This window comes from Asparagus officinalis, chromosome 7 (assembly GCF_001876935.1).
Source record: "Asparagus officinalis chromosome 7, Aspof.V1, whole genome shotgun sequence".
Lineage (NCBI taxonomy): Eukaryota > Viridiplantae > Streptophyta > Magnoliopsida > Asparagales > Asparagaceae > Asparagus > Asparagus officinalis.
The window spans coordinates 54073068-54090852 of record NC_033800.1 but is presented as its reverse complement, the minus strand read 5'-3'; the positions used below and the strand labels follow the sequence as shown (position 1 = coordinate 54090852).

Here is a 17785-nt window from a genome sequence, read left to right as displayed (position 1 = left end):
CTTTCCAAACCCACAACTACCCAGCCATCTTTAATTCTCTCTAGTTCCAGTGCAACACGGGTAACAAACTACTAAAACTATAACTCTTAACATTAAAGCTATATCTAGTTGTGTATCTCTCTTTCTTTGGCTTCACTACAGGAGATGCCACTTAGTTATTTGAGTCTGGTGCCAAAATGCATGAATATTTTCAGATAATTCGGAGAAAAGTGGTGGTCCAAGTGCATCATTGCCATCAGAATATCTTGAACAAAAACTGGAAGTTAATTTCCAAATTTAGCACGCATGAAAGACTTGTTAAAAACAAATATAACTCACAAGACGACTATGCTTAGGCTAGCAGTCGTGAAAAAGTTGGCGCAAAATATTGGTAGATCGTATTCTGGTTCAGGTAAGACTGCAAAATCAAGAACCTGCAAGGAGAATAACGTATTGAGTAATGTTTAACGACAAGAAAATATAATACTATACATACAATATTAAATCAAACGAGTCCTAATATTTCTAAAATAAAATAAAAAATGTTTGAAACTCTATACTGCAATACATATATGTTGAGTCTTTATTTATGGGTTGCATCTTAAAGGCTTTAAACTTGCTTAAGAATATGCATTAATGAGAAATAAACTAACACACCGTGCATTTAGTTATATATAGTTTTGTAAAATCCTGCAGTACATTTAGCTATATAGAGCCTTCATTTTCTTGTGTGGTTGGAAATCAATCTTGGGTTTGGTAAGCATCCAATTCTTCTACCACTTAATGCACAATGTCAAAAGTGACTTCCTACAGAAACTTCACATGACTTCCACTTAGGCTAACATGAAATTGTAAAGCCCACATTTGTACAAACTACCACAAGCAGAGGAAAAGGAGCTCTTTCACAGATAGAGGAAAAAAGTATTGGCTCCATTTTAGGAATTGCAGTATTAAGAGGTTATGAATCATATTTCTAGTTTGAAGTTATTCTCAATATACAGTATGCAGAAAGTATTGGTTCCACAGACAAAAGGGGATGTACCTCCTATAGTGAAAAAAAATGTAGATCATTAGGGAATCAGAGACAAAGATGAAACTTGAAAGAACTAATTGTAAGTAGTGTAAGTTTCATAATATAATAAATTATAAAAATGTAAAGAGATGCCGAAAATGCCAGAAGAAAATTGAGGGGAGAAAAAGAACTGTGCAGGTCCCTTCTGCTTGCTTCTACCAAACCAGGAATCTTTTGACCGGAAGTTTGAATATTTGGACATTTCCTCACATACAAATCAGGGTTTGAGCTGAAAAGGAGGCTGACTAAGCTTAAATTAAATAGTTTCTTCAAACCTGAAGCTTCAGAACCTTACAAGAATAATTTTCTACAATGTTCTTTTGCCTTGCAAGATAAGAAGGTTCATTCTTCCTTATGACTGTAGATTCCTCCGGTTTGTGCTAGACCTTTTCCTTGTGAACCAAAACTCCACTTGATTGAACATTTTATGATTTATCTTGACTTGATATGCGGCGTGAGTCCACAATCTAATGACTAAGCTTTTGAATAGGTTGGTTTCTCAATAAAAGATGTATGAAGTTTAAATCCAGGACCCTCTAGTAACTTGTTACTTTAACATGATATTGAGAAACCATCTAAGCTATTGTGTCATGGGCGAACAACCCAAGTTAACAAAGTTCTCAATAAGGTCCTTCTGTAAGTGAATACATCCTCATCGATATATTTATACGAGTCAAGTATACATATAACAAAAGAAGCAAACATATATACTCAAGTTCCTGCAACTGGAATTTTAACTAGTGTACTGTCTGATACCCATGTTCATGTTGGGTACAAAAAGTCCATATCTACAAATCATAACAGAAGAGTATCTTTAAAAATATTTGCCCATCCAAAAAATTGTGAATCTTAAAGGAATTTCTTTAAAGAGATGCATCCATCCAAAAATTGTGATTCTTAAAGGAGTGTTCAACGAGTTGACAACTTTATTTAGATGAAATTGATGACACTAATCAGTCATCTCATCTTTCCTTTTGGACCGGCATTAAAGGAAATTACCCAGTACCCAATAATCAAAGTCTTCTATAGACCAAATTCTTATCTTTATAAGAAGATATCATTTAGTAAATATATTTAATTTTAACCATTTAGCTACTCAGATATTGGGTTCTTAGTTTAAGTCATTGCATGACCACCAAACTGTGTTTACCAGCTAGCAAAATATCACCTAATGCTATTTACACCCTAACTATCATGACGCTAGGAATGAACAGTACCATTGTCCTGTCTACTGTATACTAGTTTCAATTAACTCGAGAATTATTTATAGATGTCTAGGGTACAGCCAAAGCCAATTTTGAGAAACATAGCAATATGGAGGGATGCTTAGATAAGTTTGCTTGGGTGAGAATACTGTGATCTGTCACTACCTAGGAAGTCCTTGCTTTAGGCATCACAGAAGGTATCAACATTGACACCAATCTGAAGGATGCGGAATTATGTCTCAAGCATTGTTAAGCATCCTGGGAAACTAAGTGCAACATAACAAAAGAATAACATGTATTTCTCTTCTAAATCCAGAAGGACCACATCTAGAACCCTGTGCTTTTCTCGTATTTGGAGAGGACATCAAACAATGCTCTGGTATCGAGTCATAGATAGAAAAGGAACAATTCCCATATAAGTTTACGTTCAAGAAGGTTTCTGTTTACATAGAGGTATCAGGTGAATGCAACAATCAATGGTACCTAGCACATCCTTTTTCTTTTTTGTGCTCGTCTATGCATTTGTATATGAGTTGGTGGTGTGGGGGAGCTTTTTTTCTGTTGAAAGAGAAGGGAAAAAGAAGCAGCTCTGCATGCCTGGGCGACACTAGCAGGCAGATGTTTTACTGCCCAGGAAGTCATTTATTGTGCATCAATATGTTTTTCTAGTGGACAGTTTAAAGCTCGAAATTGAATAAGTCTAGATACAAAATAAGGATAAGGAACACGAGGTAAAAATAGTTTAGTATCAGAAAATGAAATCATAAATATGCACCCAAGAACGAAACGATTAAAAATAGTATTGTGAATCTCTTTAAATTCCTTTAATTTCCATTATGACAGACTAGTAAAATAATGGATGTGTCCACAATAGTCTCAGGAAATTTGCTATAAAAATTTCAACTCAATAGTCTTTTGACAAAAAGCTTTGTTGTACTTTCCAGTGGACATATACATACAATCCATATTATATTTTGGATTTAAAGGTACAATTAAATATTACGACACCTGAACATCACATTTAGAGAAACTTAGCCCGACAATATTTGCACGTATTTGCAAATTTACTGTGAGAAGAATATACTTGGGAAAGTTTAAACTATGAAAACCACCTATATGCCACTGGACATAAAATAAAAAGAATAATAATAATGTTTCTATATGTATATGCTACCTGCATTGCCGGACTTCCTTCAATCAACAAACTTCGAAGGAGTCTAATTTTGGGCGCCTGAAAAGAAAGTGCATGAAGCAGTGTCCTTCCATCTAGAGCCTTCATGAATTTGAATTTCTCCTGGTAACATCACAACCAAACTCATATAACAAACAAATTATGAATTAAACACAAAGTTGATACTTGAGATTTGACTGAGGATGATCAACTCTATTAACAATACTCTTCTATTTTGTTAGCTGTACACCCTGTAGCCACATGATTAATCCGAGTTAGGTTCACTTTTACCATGTGAAGCATTTAAAGAACTCAAGTAGATATGCACACCTCTTATCTTATACTTCTATGAGAAAATCTTGGAGTTTCTTCAAAGACTACTAGTATTATAGATAACATGAGATAGAAACTATCTGATTTTATGAGAGAGATGAAGGGAGATGAAATGGAGGATTTTTCTAAAAGAGGGAATGCAACGAAGGGCTTGTTATCAGTAGTATACCTCTATCTTGCAAACTGCTTTTATAGCTAATACTAAAGTTGTATACATGTCAGCTCCTTCTAGTACCAGTACGCTACAATCAACTGGAGGCTCAAAGATTTCACGGGCTACTAGGGGGTTCAGGCTTGGTAATTAAGTGAGGCTTGCTTTTACTGGAAGTTTTCTTTTGTTAAGACATGCTAAGAGGTAAGGGAGAACTAATTATAGTCTGTAATTAGCTAATTGATTAAACATTCTAGTCAATGGTGTTTACAATAAGCTCAATGCAACAGAGGAAAAAATTTATAATAGCCAAAAACAGATGATAGAAACAGGGAAGAATTAATCACTGCTTACAGAAACACTACGTGATGGTGCGTTCCCACTCATAGCAACAAATCATCTAATATACTAGTGTTGACCAGTTCCTAACCCTTCATCCACTACGAATTTGAGAAGGAAAGCTTCCAGTACAAAAACTTGTACCCCTCTCAATCATGCCTGACCGCAGATGCTCCATTCATTGCAAATAATCTCTTTTCAGTAATTATTTTCACTCGAATCCTAATGGAAATATACACAGGTTATCTTGGTATAAGTGTTGTCATGTGCAAATTTCTGGAGTCCTGTGCTTTCAGAAGCTGTCTACAAGGAGGCCCTGCTAGCCAACCGTCATATCCTGAAGGAGTTAAAATTTCATACATTCCCAGACAAAGTAATGGACACCCGGCTAATTACATATCGTATGTTGGCACAGGATATTTTTTCCTTGTATTTATAAGTGATACATGCCTTCTGAATTGTACTAATTGATTGAGTTCGATAGACAAGAGTATAGGGCATTCCAGAAGGATCAGATATACGGAGTCCCAGCAATAACAAAAACTAATAGTAATGATAGATCGCTTTTGTTTTTCATGATTTACAATCCATCATGTCCGGACTACTAACCATCACAATTTAGAACTACCCAAGTTCGAACAAGCTGTTTGCAACACAGAGGAAAAACAAACCACAGATTGACCCACACCGGGAAAAAGAAAAAGAAAGAAGAGGAAAAGGGGAGGGGGAACAATCACAGATACACAAAGATTTATGAGGCTCGTCATCAATCAATGTGATTACCTACATCCTTGGAGGGCAACCAGGCCAAGATTCCACTACATTAATAAAGAATTACAGTCAATCTCTCAAATCCTGATCTTACCCCAATGCTGCCTCTATCTTGGATTTTGGATACAGCAAATTATAAGCAGCTGAAGATACATATTTGTAGCATAGAGTTTCTATCTGTAAGGCCGAAAAATACAAAAATACGCTCACTATAGACTGATCAGCAGGACCACTACTCAATGGGCTGCCGCCCCGGCGACCCCCTTAGCAGGGTTGCTATTCTGCAGGCGTCCAATTTCGGGTCCCATTAATATGTACTCCCCATGTGAACTAGGCTCCACAAACAACACAAGCATCCATAACATCATTACATTCTAAAAATGAGGGTTTTCCCCAATAAGAAATCCATACTCCTTATAAACACGAACTACACAAACAACCACTCGAGGACTTTTCTTTTTAACTCCAAATCAAGTGCATAGGGCACAAAATGGCAGATAATTCTCACCTTATTCGGAGAACCCAATTCACGAATAGAAGGGGAAGCAAAGAAAAATCCCAACCCTACTACTCATTCATTATTCCAGTCCACAGTAACATAAACCATTTAACTCCCAATCACATGCATAGATAACCCAATCACTGCAAATTCCTCAGCTTATAAGCTTCTCAAAATAAAGTGCAGCAGCTAAAACTTACCCAAATACTTCAAATCCCCCACAACTAGTTCAGAAAACCCAACTCACAGACAAAAAGGAAACTAAACAAGAGCCTCAAAGACAGAACCCACACATTGAATTAGTCCCAAAATTTTCTACTTCAAAACATGTAAAGTGAGAGCGGTCTTTAGTTGGGCCTGTTGCAAAGCAAAATCCACGAACTTCTTGTAGGAGAAGGCCGAGAGCTCCATCAGAGCACCGTGCGGGCTCTCTGGCCAGCTTTGTTCTACTCACCGGTAATTATTAGAGAGAAAATAAGTAAGAGCTGACCCAAAAAATATTATAAAATATGGACCATTGGAGGTGATTGGAGGTGAAATAAAGAGTTAACAAGAGAGGTGACTGTGTGATATTTCTGGTTATCTTTTTTCTTATTTCCCTCCTGGGTTATTGATAAAATTGATAGAATGAGACGAAGGTTTTTATGGATTGGATCTTTAGATCATAAAGTTGTACAAATTTGATTAAATGGGAGGAGATTTGTAGACCTAAGTTTTTTGGTGGTCTGGGAGTTATAAATTTGAAAATTATGAACAAAGCTTTGTTAGGAAAATGGCTTTGAAAATGGTTTGATGATAAACAGATTCTTTGGAAACAGACCAGCTTTTATAAAAATTTTGAAACAAAAGAGTGAACAGAATTTATTCATTCAAGTAGAGGACAGTTATCTCTTTTCTGGAAAAATATGTTTCTTAATGTTGATAGTTTTTTATGCAGTACTCATGTGGAGGTGGGAGATGGAAAACATACTTTGTTTTGGCTTGATAAATGGTTAGGTCCATCTACTCTTGCTTCTCTTTTTCCATCTCTCTTTATTATCACTTCTTTTCCATTTGCTTCTGTTAGCAGTTTGAGGAAAAAAAGGAATAGTATATGGATATGGGATATCCAGTTCAAGAGGCAATTAACTGGAAATTTGGTTTTTCAGTTTATGAGTTTACTGAATCTTATCAAGGATATAATTTTGGAACAAAGAGAAGATAACAGAATTTGGTTATGGGAAGCAAATGGTATTTATCTGTTAAATCTTTCTATCAATTTCTTATTGATGGAGGTTTACGTTATGATTGTGCAGATATTTGGAAACTTTCCATCCCTTTAAAAGTGAAAGTTATGGTGTGGTTAGCTTTAAGACAAAGCTTAAATACAAAAGATATTTTGGTTAAAAAAGGAATTCATTTAGAGAAGACTTGTGTTTTGTGTTCTAAAACTGAAGAGAGTCATACTCATCTGTTTGTTGAATGTGAGTTTATTTTCTCAATTTGGAGATCTATTCTGTTCAAATTAAAAATTGAGAAAGACTTTAAAATGAAGTCTTGAAAGGAAGTTTGGATTAATTGGATTACTGGGGGAAATAAGGATTACAAGATGAAAAGAGATGTTTTTATTTGTGCTCTTATTTGGTGCATATGGCAGGAGCGTAATGATAGACTCTTTTCTAACAAGAAGAGGAGAGCTCTGGAGATTTTGAATAAGATTTTGACTTTTCCAACATTTTGGTTAGGTTCTAAAATCTCAAATAGAACGGCCAGATTGCAAGAGCGAAGAAGGAAGAGGAATGAGAGATTGGGAGATCTTCATACGGCTGGAGCTGCAGGAAATATGAGCAATTCGGCGATTCAGCTGGATTAATTCTCAAGCTGAAGTGATCTCGTTGATATTTTGATGAGTTAGTCTGTAGTTAAATATGATACTTAATCTTGTGGTTGTTAAGTTTTTTGGGAGGTTAACATTTTGTGCAACAGTGTGTCTGTTGCTTTTGTAATTTCAGTTGGATTTTGTGCACATTTTTGGGTTGGAATGTGCACATTATATGTAACAACTTGTTTACTAATTTAGCTGGCTGGATTACTGTATTGTAATCCATCTTTTTTCTCAAAAAAAAACATGAGAGGAGACTCCTCACCTATATCCTCTCTTGAGCAAAATCATACTCCCTTTAAAAATACGAGTTCGGGAAAATATTTTTTTAAGGTTGGTATTACCCTCAACTTTTTAAAATATTACATTGTTATCCTAATCTATTCTAATTATCTTATCTTCTTTGAATTAGTAACTAAATAATTTATCATATTTAAAATGAGAGTTAACATGTTATTGGATAAAGAAAATATGTTTGATATAATTCAAATCATTTACTTATTTCAGTTCATAGAGAAATCTAAAAAACAAATCCTTCAAGTTTTTTAAATTACAAAAACACCCCTATAAATTTAAAATTTTATTAAAACATCTTAAAAATTATAAATTTTACTTGTTTCAATTCAGTGAGAAATATAAAAATATATATGCTAGCTAGAAACTAAAAGTTTTTTAACTTTGGAGAAAATATCTTGTAAGTTTTAAAAATTACAAAAACACCCCTAAAAATTTAAAATTTATTAAAAAACACCTTCAAAATTTCAAACTTATAAGCACACTAAAAACCTACAAATAACACAAACAACCCCAAAAATTTATGGAATTTTTAATAAACACTCTAAACTTTTTACAAATTACAAAATAAAATCCTTAGAATTATAAATTTATAAAAATCTAATAATTTCTAAGCTAATAGTACATTAAAAATATAAAAATTATAAATATCCCCTACATAATTTATAATTTAAAGAAAACACACTGAGAATTTCAAACTTATTAGTAAATTGAAAGCATAGGAATTATAAATAGTCTATAAATAATTTACAATCTATAGAAAAGGCTTAAAAGTTTAAAAATTTACAAAAAGCCCCTAAAATTCATAATTTATAAAAAAAATATTGTGAGAATTTCTAACCTATGGACACAAAAATGAATATACGAAATTACTAACAACCCTTAGAAAACTAAAATTTGACAAAAAAAATATCATACTCACTTTAAAAGTATAGATTTAGGAAAATCTTTCATGATCAAAATTATCCATAACCTTTCCGAAAAGAACATAAATGATTGAAAATCTATTAAATTTTAAATTTATAGAAAAAACACCCTTAAAGTTTAGCAAATTGTAAATTACCTCTCCAAAGTTTAAAATTTTTTGATAATTTTTTGTAATTTCTTTATTTCAATGTAATGTTTAATAGTTTTGTGTATTTATAAATTACAAAATTTTAGGGTATTTTTTTTATAAATTTTTAAATAAAAGTTTAATAGTTTCAGTGTAATGCATAAATAATTCAATTAATTATGATATTAAATAATAAGTCGTTCTTAAGATTATTAGGCTATAGTTAAGTGTACAACACATCACTATTCTTAGATAGTGTAATTTATATATGCAAAAATTTTATATAAGATCCTGTACGAATTGAATGGTCACCCATCTTTTGAAGACTTCAAGATACTAATAAATAGAAATATTGTACTAGATTAACGTGTTTATAACTCACAAATAGTAGACCAGTCTAGATTGAAAGAAACAATAACGATAAGATTATTAGACCATAGCTAAGTGCGCACATCACTATTCCTAGGCAATATAGTTTATATATGTAAATTTTTTTAGATAATCTATATAGTGGTTAAAAAGTTTTTGATTTAATGCACTATTTTTTATAAATTATATTTAATGTGATCCACCATATAATTTTTATTGTTGTCATCATAAATTTAATATGTTTGATTGATTGACTATAAACGTATATAGACCATAGATTACTTTACTTTCTCACATGAGCTAATATTTAGTATTTAATAATTTAAATTATTATTTTTAATTTTAATATAAAGAGGAGCTCTAATAACATTTATTTATTTACCTACAGCATAATACAATCTTAATTTTTATTTTTGCTGGAGATTTATTTTATAGCTAAGCATATCAAATTAGTAACTAAAATAATAATTAATTATGCTAAAATTAGTATGATTATAGTTGGTCACTCACTATGAAGTTTTTATAAAGATATATATATTATTTTTTATAGCTATCTGCATTGCCAATGTATAATTTATAAATTACTTCTTAATTTGACACATTAAATTATTTTTTCTTTGTAGAAATTTATTCTTTGGCTTTTAGACTCTGTAATCACTATATCACTATTTTAGCGTAGAAAAGACCTCACTCTAAATGGCTTCAAGTTAATGTTTGAGTTGAATTGTAGTACATATTATTGCTACTATGTGTATATATTTTTTAAGAAAATTATATCAATACTTTTTAAGTAGAAAAGAATATTTTAACCTCTGATATTATAAAAACTAAATATAGCTAATTGAGTGATTAACAAAAGAGAATTTACATAAGAAAAATATGAATAATAAGATAAAAAAGAAAGGTAATGACATTGCCAATAATACTACAAATAACAAACTATAATGTAAAGTTAACATATTTTGTGGAGCACAACTACTGACTATAAGCATAGAGGTTTTCATATATATACTTTATAATTTATTTAAAAATATCATATATAGTAATATCGTTGTAATAATATCGTTATTAGGAAAAAATCTTCATGAATCAATATGTTTGTTACGATATATAAGCTATGCACTCGAAATTCTTGTGTTTTTTATAGAGTCAAAAAGTTTGAATAAAAGCCTCTAACATGTTGCTCTCACAACAACAAAATCCACTTAGCAGATGTGGATATTCCATATGAGTTATGTATCCTATATACAATACAATTGCCCTATGCAAGTGAGTTATAATAGTTATGTATCCTATATACAATACAATTGCCCTATGCAAGTGAGTTATAATAGCATTTTTTATTCACATCATTTAGGGTAAGATTTGATAGGGACCTTGTATCAAAGGAAAAAAAATTATATTTAGAGCACATAGCGAAATATATCATAATCTTCCTGTTCTAATTTCGTAAGAAAATAATTCTTCATACTTTCAATTTTACTTCTATGATACAGAAAATAAGCTATAAAATTGAATGAGAATATTATATAATATAAATATGAGTGAAACAATAACTAGAAAGTTAATGTGAATATGAGTCAAACCACAACTAAACGTTTAATGACATATTGCAAGTAAATTCATATGCAAAATTCTTTTATGAATTGAATGATCACCCATCTTTTGAAGACTTCAAGATACTAATAAATAGAGGTGTTGTATTAAATTAATGTGTTTATAACCCACAAATAGTAGATCATGTGGTCACAGTCTGGGTTAAAGGAAATAATGATAATATTTTATTTAAGAGAGATTATTGAGTTGATGATCAATCCAAAAAAAACTTTTTTCCTTTTTTATTTTTACTCTATTGTTATCAATTTAAATAATCATGATATTCAACCACGTGCATTGCACGTGCATCTCAACTAGTAATATAAATGTATGAGAGACATAATAACTTTAGAGCAGCAACGTCCGTGGACACCCGTCTCTAGATAAGATCCTATTGTGGACATTGAAGCGCCCAGTTGATATTGGGTCGGGTTGATATCCTGTGGATCCTACTTTTATTCTAGTCCAAGGTGCATCCTAGAATTTAAGCAATAATGCAATTTTGGGCCTCCAGTTCAATTAGTGTCCATCACGATTCGTTTTGTGGGGCTGCTACTTTTGGTCCATTAGCTTTTGCAGTCCTAACTCCGCCTTGTACGGTCTCCTCAACAAAATACTAAAGAGATTGAAGGCAGAGCATAGCTTATCCAAAGTATTTCAGACTCCTCGATAAAATATTGAGGAGACTAAAAACTTTGGAGGGGGTATCTGTAGATGTCAAAAATTACCTATAGCTTCCTGAATGCAGCTCGAGGCGAAGATAAATTAAGAACGTCATTATCTAAGTCAGAGAGTATCATCTGATACAAAAACAAAGTGACAAAGCGATGAAGCGACAAAGTGACGAAGCGACAAAGCGATGAAGCAACAAAGTAACGAAGCGAGGAAACGACAAAGTGATGAAGCGATGAAACGACGAAGTGACGAAACATGCGACACGATGGAACGAGACACACTCAGGTATCGCAAAATCCGATACACTCAGAGGTGTCTTTAATTTGAATTTGAGACACCTGAGTGTGTCTCATTTCATTGTTTTGGCGTCTTACGTGTTTCATCGCCTCACATGTTTCGTCGCCTCACGTGTTTCGTCAATTCGTCGTTTCATCGCTTCATCATTTCGTCCCTTCGTTGCTTCCTCGCTTCGTTGATTCGTCGCTTCGTTGATTCATTGCTTCATCAATTCGTCACTTCGTTTTTGTATCGAATGATACTATCTGACTTAGATAACGATGTTCTTCGTCTTCTCTTCACCTCGAGCTGCATTCAAGAACCTATAGGTAATTTTTGACGCCTACAGATAAATGCTAAATCATGTCCCAGAAGATTGTTTGCGTCGGTATGATGATAGGAGAAACCTATCGCTGTTTGATTTCCGAGATCAGAGTGCCGCAACCTATCAAGAGAATGTTAGCCCTTATGTTTTGATAATGTTTTACAACCACCATTATCGGTACTAATGGCTTATTAAGTACATATGTAGTGAATTCATATATCAAGCTTGTTAGTACCACAAATGGAGGATTGGATGGAATATGCGCTACAACGATGATATCCAAAGGAGGAGGAGGCATAGTGATGAAGCAACGTTATTTCAAGAACAACAAATTCCAATAGAAGCTTCATCCAATTCAAGCTATATCAAGACTCAAGCATTGCATTCTATATGAGGATATTAGCTATCTTTTATTTTTCTCTCTAGTGCTAGAATGTAGGCAAAGAGTTATTGACTTCACTTGAAGCTATTGGGATATCACACACACGTTTTCATACTTATGTTTTTAAGCGTTTTTTCACAAAATACTATTTTTTACAAGTATGAGGACCTATCTGCAAAATTTCTTTTCCAAACAGTTTGTTTTCAGTATTAAAAACATTCTACAAAGTTTCATAATTTTCAGAGGTCAAATAAATATTTTCCAAATATTTTAGTTGAGTCAAAAACTGTTTATCTGAAATGTATCAGAATGCGGTCTACTGCACCGGTCGACCGCACATATGATCATTCGTCAGTGGGTAGCAGAGAGTTTGTCGGTCGACCGATGCGGTCGACCGAGAGCTCGATTTTTCTGTCGGTCGACCGCACCGGTCGACCGATGAAGTCTCTGTTTGTTTTTCTCGTTTTCGATCTGGATAGCGGTTGACCGAAAATTTCGTCGGTCGACCGCCGTATTATTCAAACGATAATTTTGGTCCTTTTTCAAGCGCCGCTCAGTACAGATCTCAGCGACGTTTTGTTCCAGATTTTGGGGGATTAAGGGATGAGTTTAAACAGCTGTTTTTCTCCTATTTAAACTCCACCTCTTCTTCTTCTTCAGTGTCCCAACTTTTACAAAAAACCAGAGACGTTTGTTTTCACTGAGCAAAATTTTCAAACTGTTCTTTCCGTGTTTTTGTGTGTTCACTTCCCAGCTTCAGTGTGCTCTTCCTCTTTGCCACAGGGACGTTGTAAAGAGAGAGTCTTACACCATTTCTACTATCTTGTGAGTGTGATCTTGTGTAGATCAATTGTGTGGGAGTGATCTAGTGAGATCAACTGTGTAGTGTGAGATCGTGAGGGGATCGTTGTGTAGACAAAGTTTCGGCTTCCAAACCGGGTTGTGTAGTGGATTTCTCCTCGAGAGTGGGGAGCGAGGACGTAGGTCAGCGGACCAAACCTCGTTAACATATCGCGCGTCACAGGATAACGATTCCTAACTCTATATCCTTTATTTTGATTGCCTTGGAATACTGTGGTTTGCTTGTCTTATTTTTATTGCATATTTATAGCCTCTTGACCCTAATCACCCCACTCTAGGGTCTAACAATTGGTATCAGAGCTTGGTCTCTATATTAGTTTTTGGTTTAATCACCTTAGAGAAAAGATCTTATGGAGGCTTCAATGAATGTGCACATGTTAGAAGGACAATCCACCACTAGACCACCTCTCTTCACCGGGAGTAATTTTTCTTATTGGAAGGCTAGGATGAGAATTTATCTTCGTTGCATTGATCTTGACATCCTAGAGCTCATAGAAAAGAAATATGTAGAGAAGTCCAAAGTCGGGAACATGACCGATGGAGAAAGGCACCAAGCCAATCTCAATGCTAAGGCTATGAATGCCTTAATTTGTGGTCTTTCCCCCAACGAATATAATAGGGTTTCCACGTGTGCAACCGCATACAAAATATGGGTGGAATTGTGTATTACACACGAAGGAACCCTACAAGTTAAGAAATCCAAGATTAGTGGACTTATGCATGAATATGAGTTATTTCAAATGCTTCCAAATGAATCTATTGATGCTATGTTTTCTCGCTTCACTAACATTATCAATGAATTGCATGGTCTTGACAAGAAGTTGACTATTCAAGAAATGAACTACAAGATTCTTCGTTCATTGACTCCGATGTGGGAACCCAAGGCGACGGCGATAGAAGAAGCTCATGACCTTACCACTTTATCCCTCGATGGCCTCATCGGAAAGCTCAAGGTCCATGAGAATAAGCTCAAGGGGAAGGAGAAGGAGGAAGTGCCCTCACGGGAAGTTGAGGAGCCATCACCAAAATTGAAGACCATAGCTCTCAAAGGAGCTAGTGATTACTCCTCTCCGTCATCGGATAGTGAAGTGGATTTTTCTAGAGAAGTGGCTCATCTCTCTAGAAGAATCTCTAGACTCATAAAAATGAATAAGAAATTTAACCCTCGATTTAACAATAAATTTTCTTCACGTGTAGGAAAATATTTTGAATGCAATGAACCGGGCCACATTGCTAAGGATTGCCCCAAGCTCAAGGAGAAGTACATGAAGTACAAGAAGAAGAAGGCGATGTATGCCGGATGGGAAGAATCCGAACCAAGTGATTCGGATAGTAATGAAAAAGGAGCCAAACTTGCTCTTCATGATCCCAACATTTGTTTCATGGCCCATCCCAACATTTGTTTCATGGCCCATGAACAAGAGGTAATATCCGAGACCGAAAGTGAATCTTTCTACATGCAATGTGACATAGCTACGGCTCTAGAAGAATTGAACTTTGAATTTAAGAGAATGTTAAAAGAATACTCTTCTTTCAAAAAATTGCATGATTCTTGTGATAGCAAGCTAGAACAATTAACAACCTCTATTACACTAAAAGATGAATTGCTAGGAGATCTCGATTTCGAGAACAAGCAATTAAGATCAAAGATTGAGAGACTAGAAATTGAGGGTGGTAGGATTAGACCCACTCATGCTTATGAAAACTACAATCATCATAGTAGAAATAGATTTCATAGATCTCATGCTCATACACACAAGAGAAATTTTGTGTGCACATATTGTATGAAACATGGACACATTTCCACTCATTGTAGGATTAAAGACAACCATGATTTTTATGGAATGATATGGGTACCAAAAGGTACCAAGACTACTAACCATCAAGGACCCAAGACTTGGGTATCTAAAGCTACTACATCTTCATCTTCATCTTTTGTAGGGAACATCACGGCAACGGCGTAGGGAGATGTGGTACCTTGATAGTGGTTGCTCACATCATATGACGGGCAACAAAGAGTTATTTACAACCCTATCAAGGATTGAAGGAGGTAGTGTCTCCTTCGGTGGTGGTGAGAAAGGTAAAATCATTGGTATCGGGTCTATTGGTAAGAAACCCTCACCCACAATTGAAGATGTTTATTTAGTAAGTGGTTTGAATCATAATCTTCTTAGCATTAGCCAATTGAGTGATAAAGGTTTTGATATTTCCTTTAAACCGGATAAATGCATCATTAGTATGGATGGAAATATTGTTTTTATTGCAAATCGCAAGTCTAATGTTTATGTGATTATTGATGATTTCTCTCGTTTTACATGGACAATATTTCTTGCAAATAAAAATAATTGTTTTGAAGAATTTTCTAACCATGTCAAACGAATTGAAAATAAAAAAGATTTGAAAATTGTGAAAATTAGAAGTGATCATGGTGGTGAATTTCAAAATGAATTTTTTTATGATTTTTGTGCTCATCATGGTATAATTCACTTGTTTTCCGCTCCTAGAACACCACAACAAAATGGTGTTGTTGAACGGAAAAATCGCACCATACAAGAGATGGCACGCACTATGCTAAATTCATTTGATTTGCTAAAATATTTTTGGGCCGAAGCCGTCAACACGGCTTGCCATGTTTTAAATCGTGTTTTGATTAGACCAAAGCTTAAGAAAACTCCTTATGAACTTTTTTATGGAAAAACTCCTTTTATTGGTTATTTTCGTATCTTTGGTTGTAAATGTTTTATTTTAAATACAAAAGATCACCATGATAAATTTGATTCCAAAATTGATGTTGGTATTTTCTTGGGTTATGCACCTCGAAGTAAGGCTTATAGGGTCTTCAATAAACGAAGTCTCGTTGTTGAAGAATCTATAAACGTTACTTTTGATGAGACTAATGTTGGTTCTCAAGTTGTTTTACCTAGGAAAGATGATGATGATGATGTTGAGGGAGGATTGGACTTTTTACAAATCAATGATACTCCCTTTATAGAAGCTCAAAAGGATATGGATAGCTCCAATGCTCATGAACAAGTTGAACTTCCTAAAGCTTGGAAATTCGCATCAAACCATCCGAAGGAACAAATTATTGGGAACCCTTCACAAGGAGTTGTTACTCGCTCAAAAGCTTTGAGTGAGTGTGGTAATGTTGCATTCTTATCTCAACTAGAACCTAAAAAGATTAATGATGTTTTAAATGATGAATTTTGGGTTTTGGCTATGAATGAAGAACTAAATAATTTTCAAAGAAATGATGTTTGGAAACTAGTTCCTAGGCTTAACAATGCTAGTGTTATTGGTACTAAATGGGTTTTTAGAAACAAACTTGATGAACATGGCATTATTACTAGAAATAAAGCTCGTTTGGTTGCCCAAGGATACAATCAAGAGGAGGGCATAGACTATGATGAAACCTTTGCACCGGTTGCAAGGTTAGAATCTATTAGGATGTTTTTGGCATTTGCTAGCTTTAAAAATTTCAAATTATTTCAAATGGATGTTAAAAGTGCCTTTTTAAATGGTTTTATAGAAGAGAAAGTATATGTTGAGCAACCCCCCGGTTTCATAGATCATGTTTTTCCTAATCATGTTTACCGGGTTCAAAAAGCTTTATATGGGTTGAAACAAGCTCCTAGAGCTTGGTATGCTCGCCTCTCTAGTTTTCTTGTGGAAAATGGTTTTTCAAAAGGAACTATTGATAACACTCTTTTTGTGAGAAAAATGAAAAATGATTTCATTTTAGTTCAAATATATGTTGATGATATCATTTTCGGTGCTACTAATGAATCTTTGTGCAATGAATTTTCTAAGGTTATGCAAGATCATTTTGAGATGAGTATGATGAGAGAGCTTACATTCTTTCTCGGACGTCAAGTTAAGCAAACAAAGAATGTAATATTTATTTCTCAAAGCAAGTATGCTAAGGAATTGGTGAAGAAATTTAATTTGGAGAACTCTAAGCATGCACCTACTCCCATGAGTACAAGCGTTAAACTTGATGCGGATGAAAGTGGTGAAGACGTGGACCAAAAACTATATCGAGGTATGATAAGTAGTCTTCTTTATCTCACCGCTAGTAGACCCGATATCATGTTTAGTGTGTGTGCATGTGCACGTTTTCAAGCATCTCATTTAATTGCGGTTAAAAGGATTATTAAGTATGTTAATGAAACTTTTAATCTTGGTTTATTTTATCCAAAAAGCACCTCTTTTGATTTATATGGTTTTTGTGATGCCGACTTTGCCAGATGTAAGGTAGATCGCAAAAGTACGAGTGGAACATGCCAATTCTTAGAAAATTCACTTGTTTCTTGGGCTTCCAAGAAACAAAATTGTGTTGCATTGTCCACTACGGAAGCGGAATACATTGCCGCCGGCTTATGTTGTGCTCAAGTTTTATGGATGAAACAAAGCTTAGTTGACTATGATTTGAATTTTTAAAATATTAAAATCTTTTGTGATAACACTAGTGCTATAAATATTTTCAAAAATTCAGTTTTGTATTCTAGAACCAAGCATATTGATGTGCGCCATCATTTCTTACGCGATCATGTAGAGAGACAAGATGTATCC

At 34.1% G+C, this 17785-nt stretch overlaps 1 protein-coding gene across 4 annotated transcripts in view; it reads right to left on the bottom strand.

Annotated features, from left to right (window-relative positions):
* The window catches only part of LOC109850042 (phytochromobilin:ferredoxin oxidoreductase, chloroplastic), a 12255-nt gene extending 6470 nt beyond the window's left edge, over positions 1-5785 (bottom strand). For 2 of the 4 annotated variants that reach the window (XM_020419944.1, XM_020419942.1), the window contains exons 1-2: positions 3431-3550; positions 319-413 (exon numbers count right to left, since the gene is read on the bottom strand). In XM_020419944.1, the coding sequence (XP_020275533.1) occupies positions 319-413; positions 3431-3535 (200 nt within the window). In that variant the 5' untranslated portion in view covers positions 3536-3550. Of the gene's footprint in view, positions 1-318; positions 414-3430; positions 3554-5720 lie in introns of those variants that run through there. The other 2 variants (XM_020419943.1, XM_020419945.1) reach the window with 2 other exon arrangements.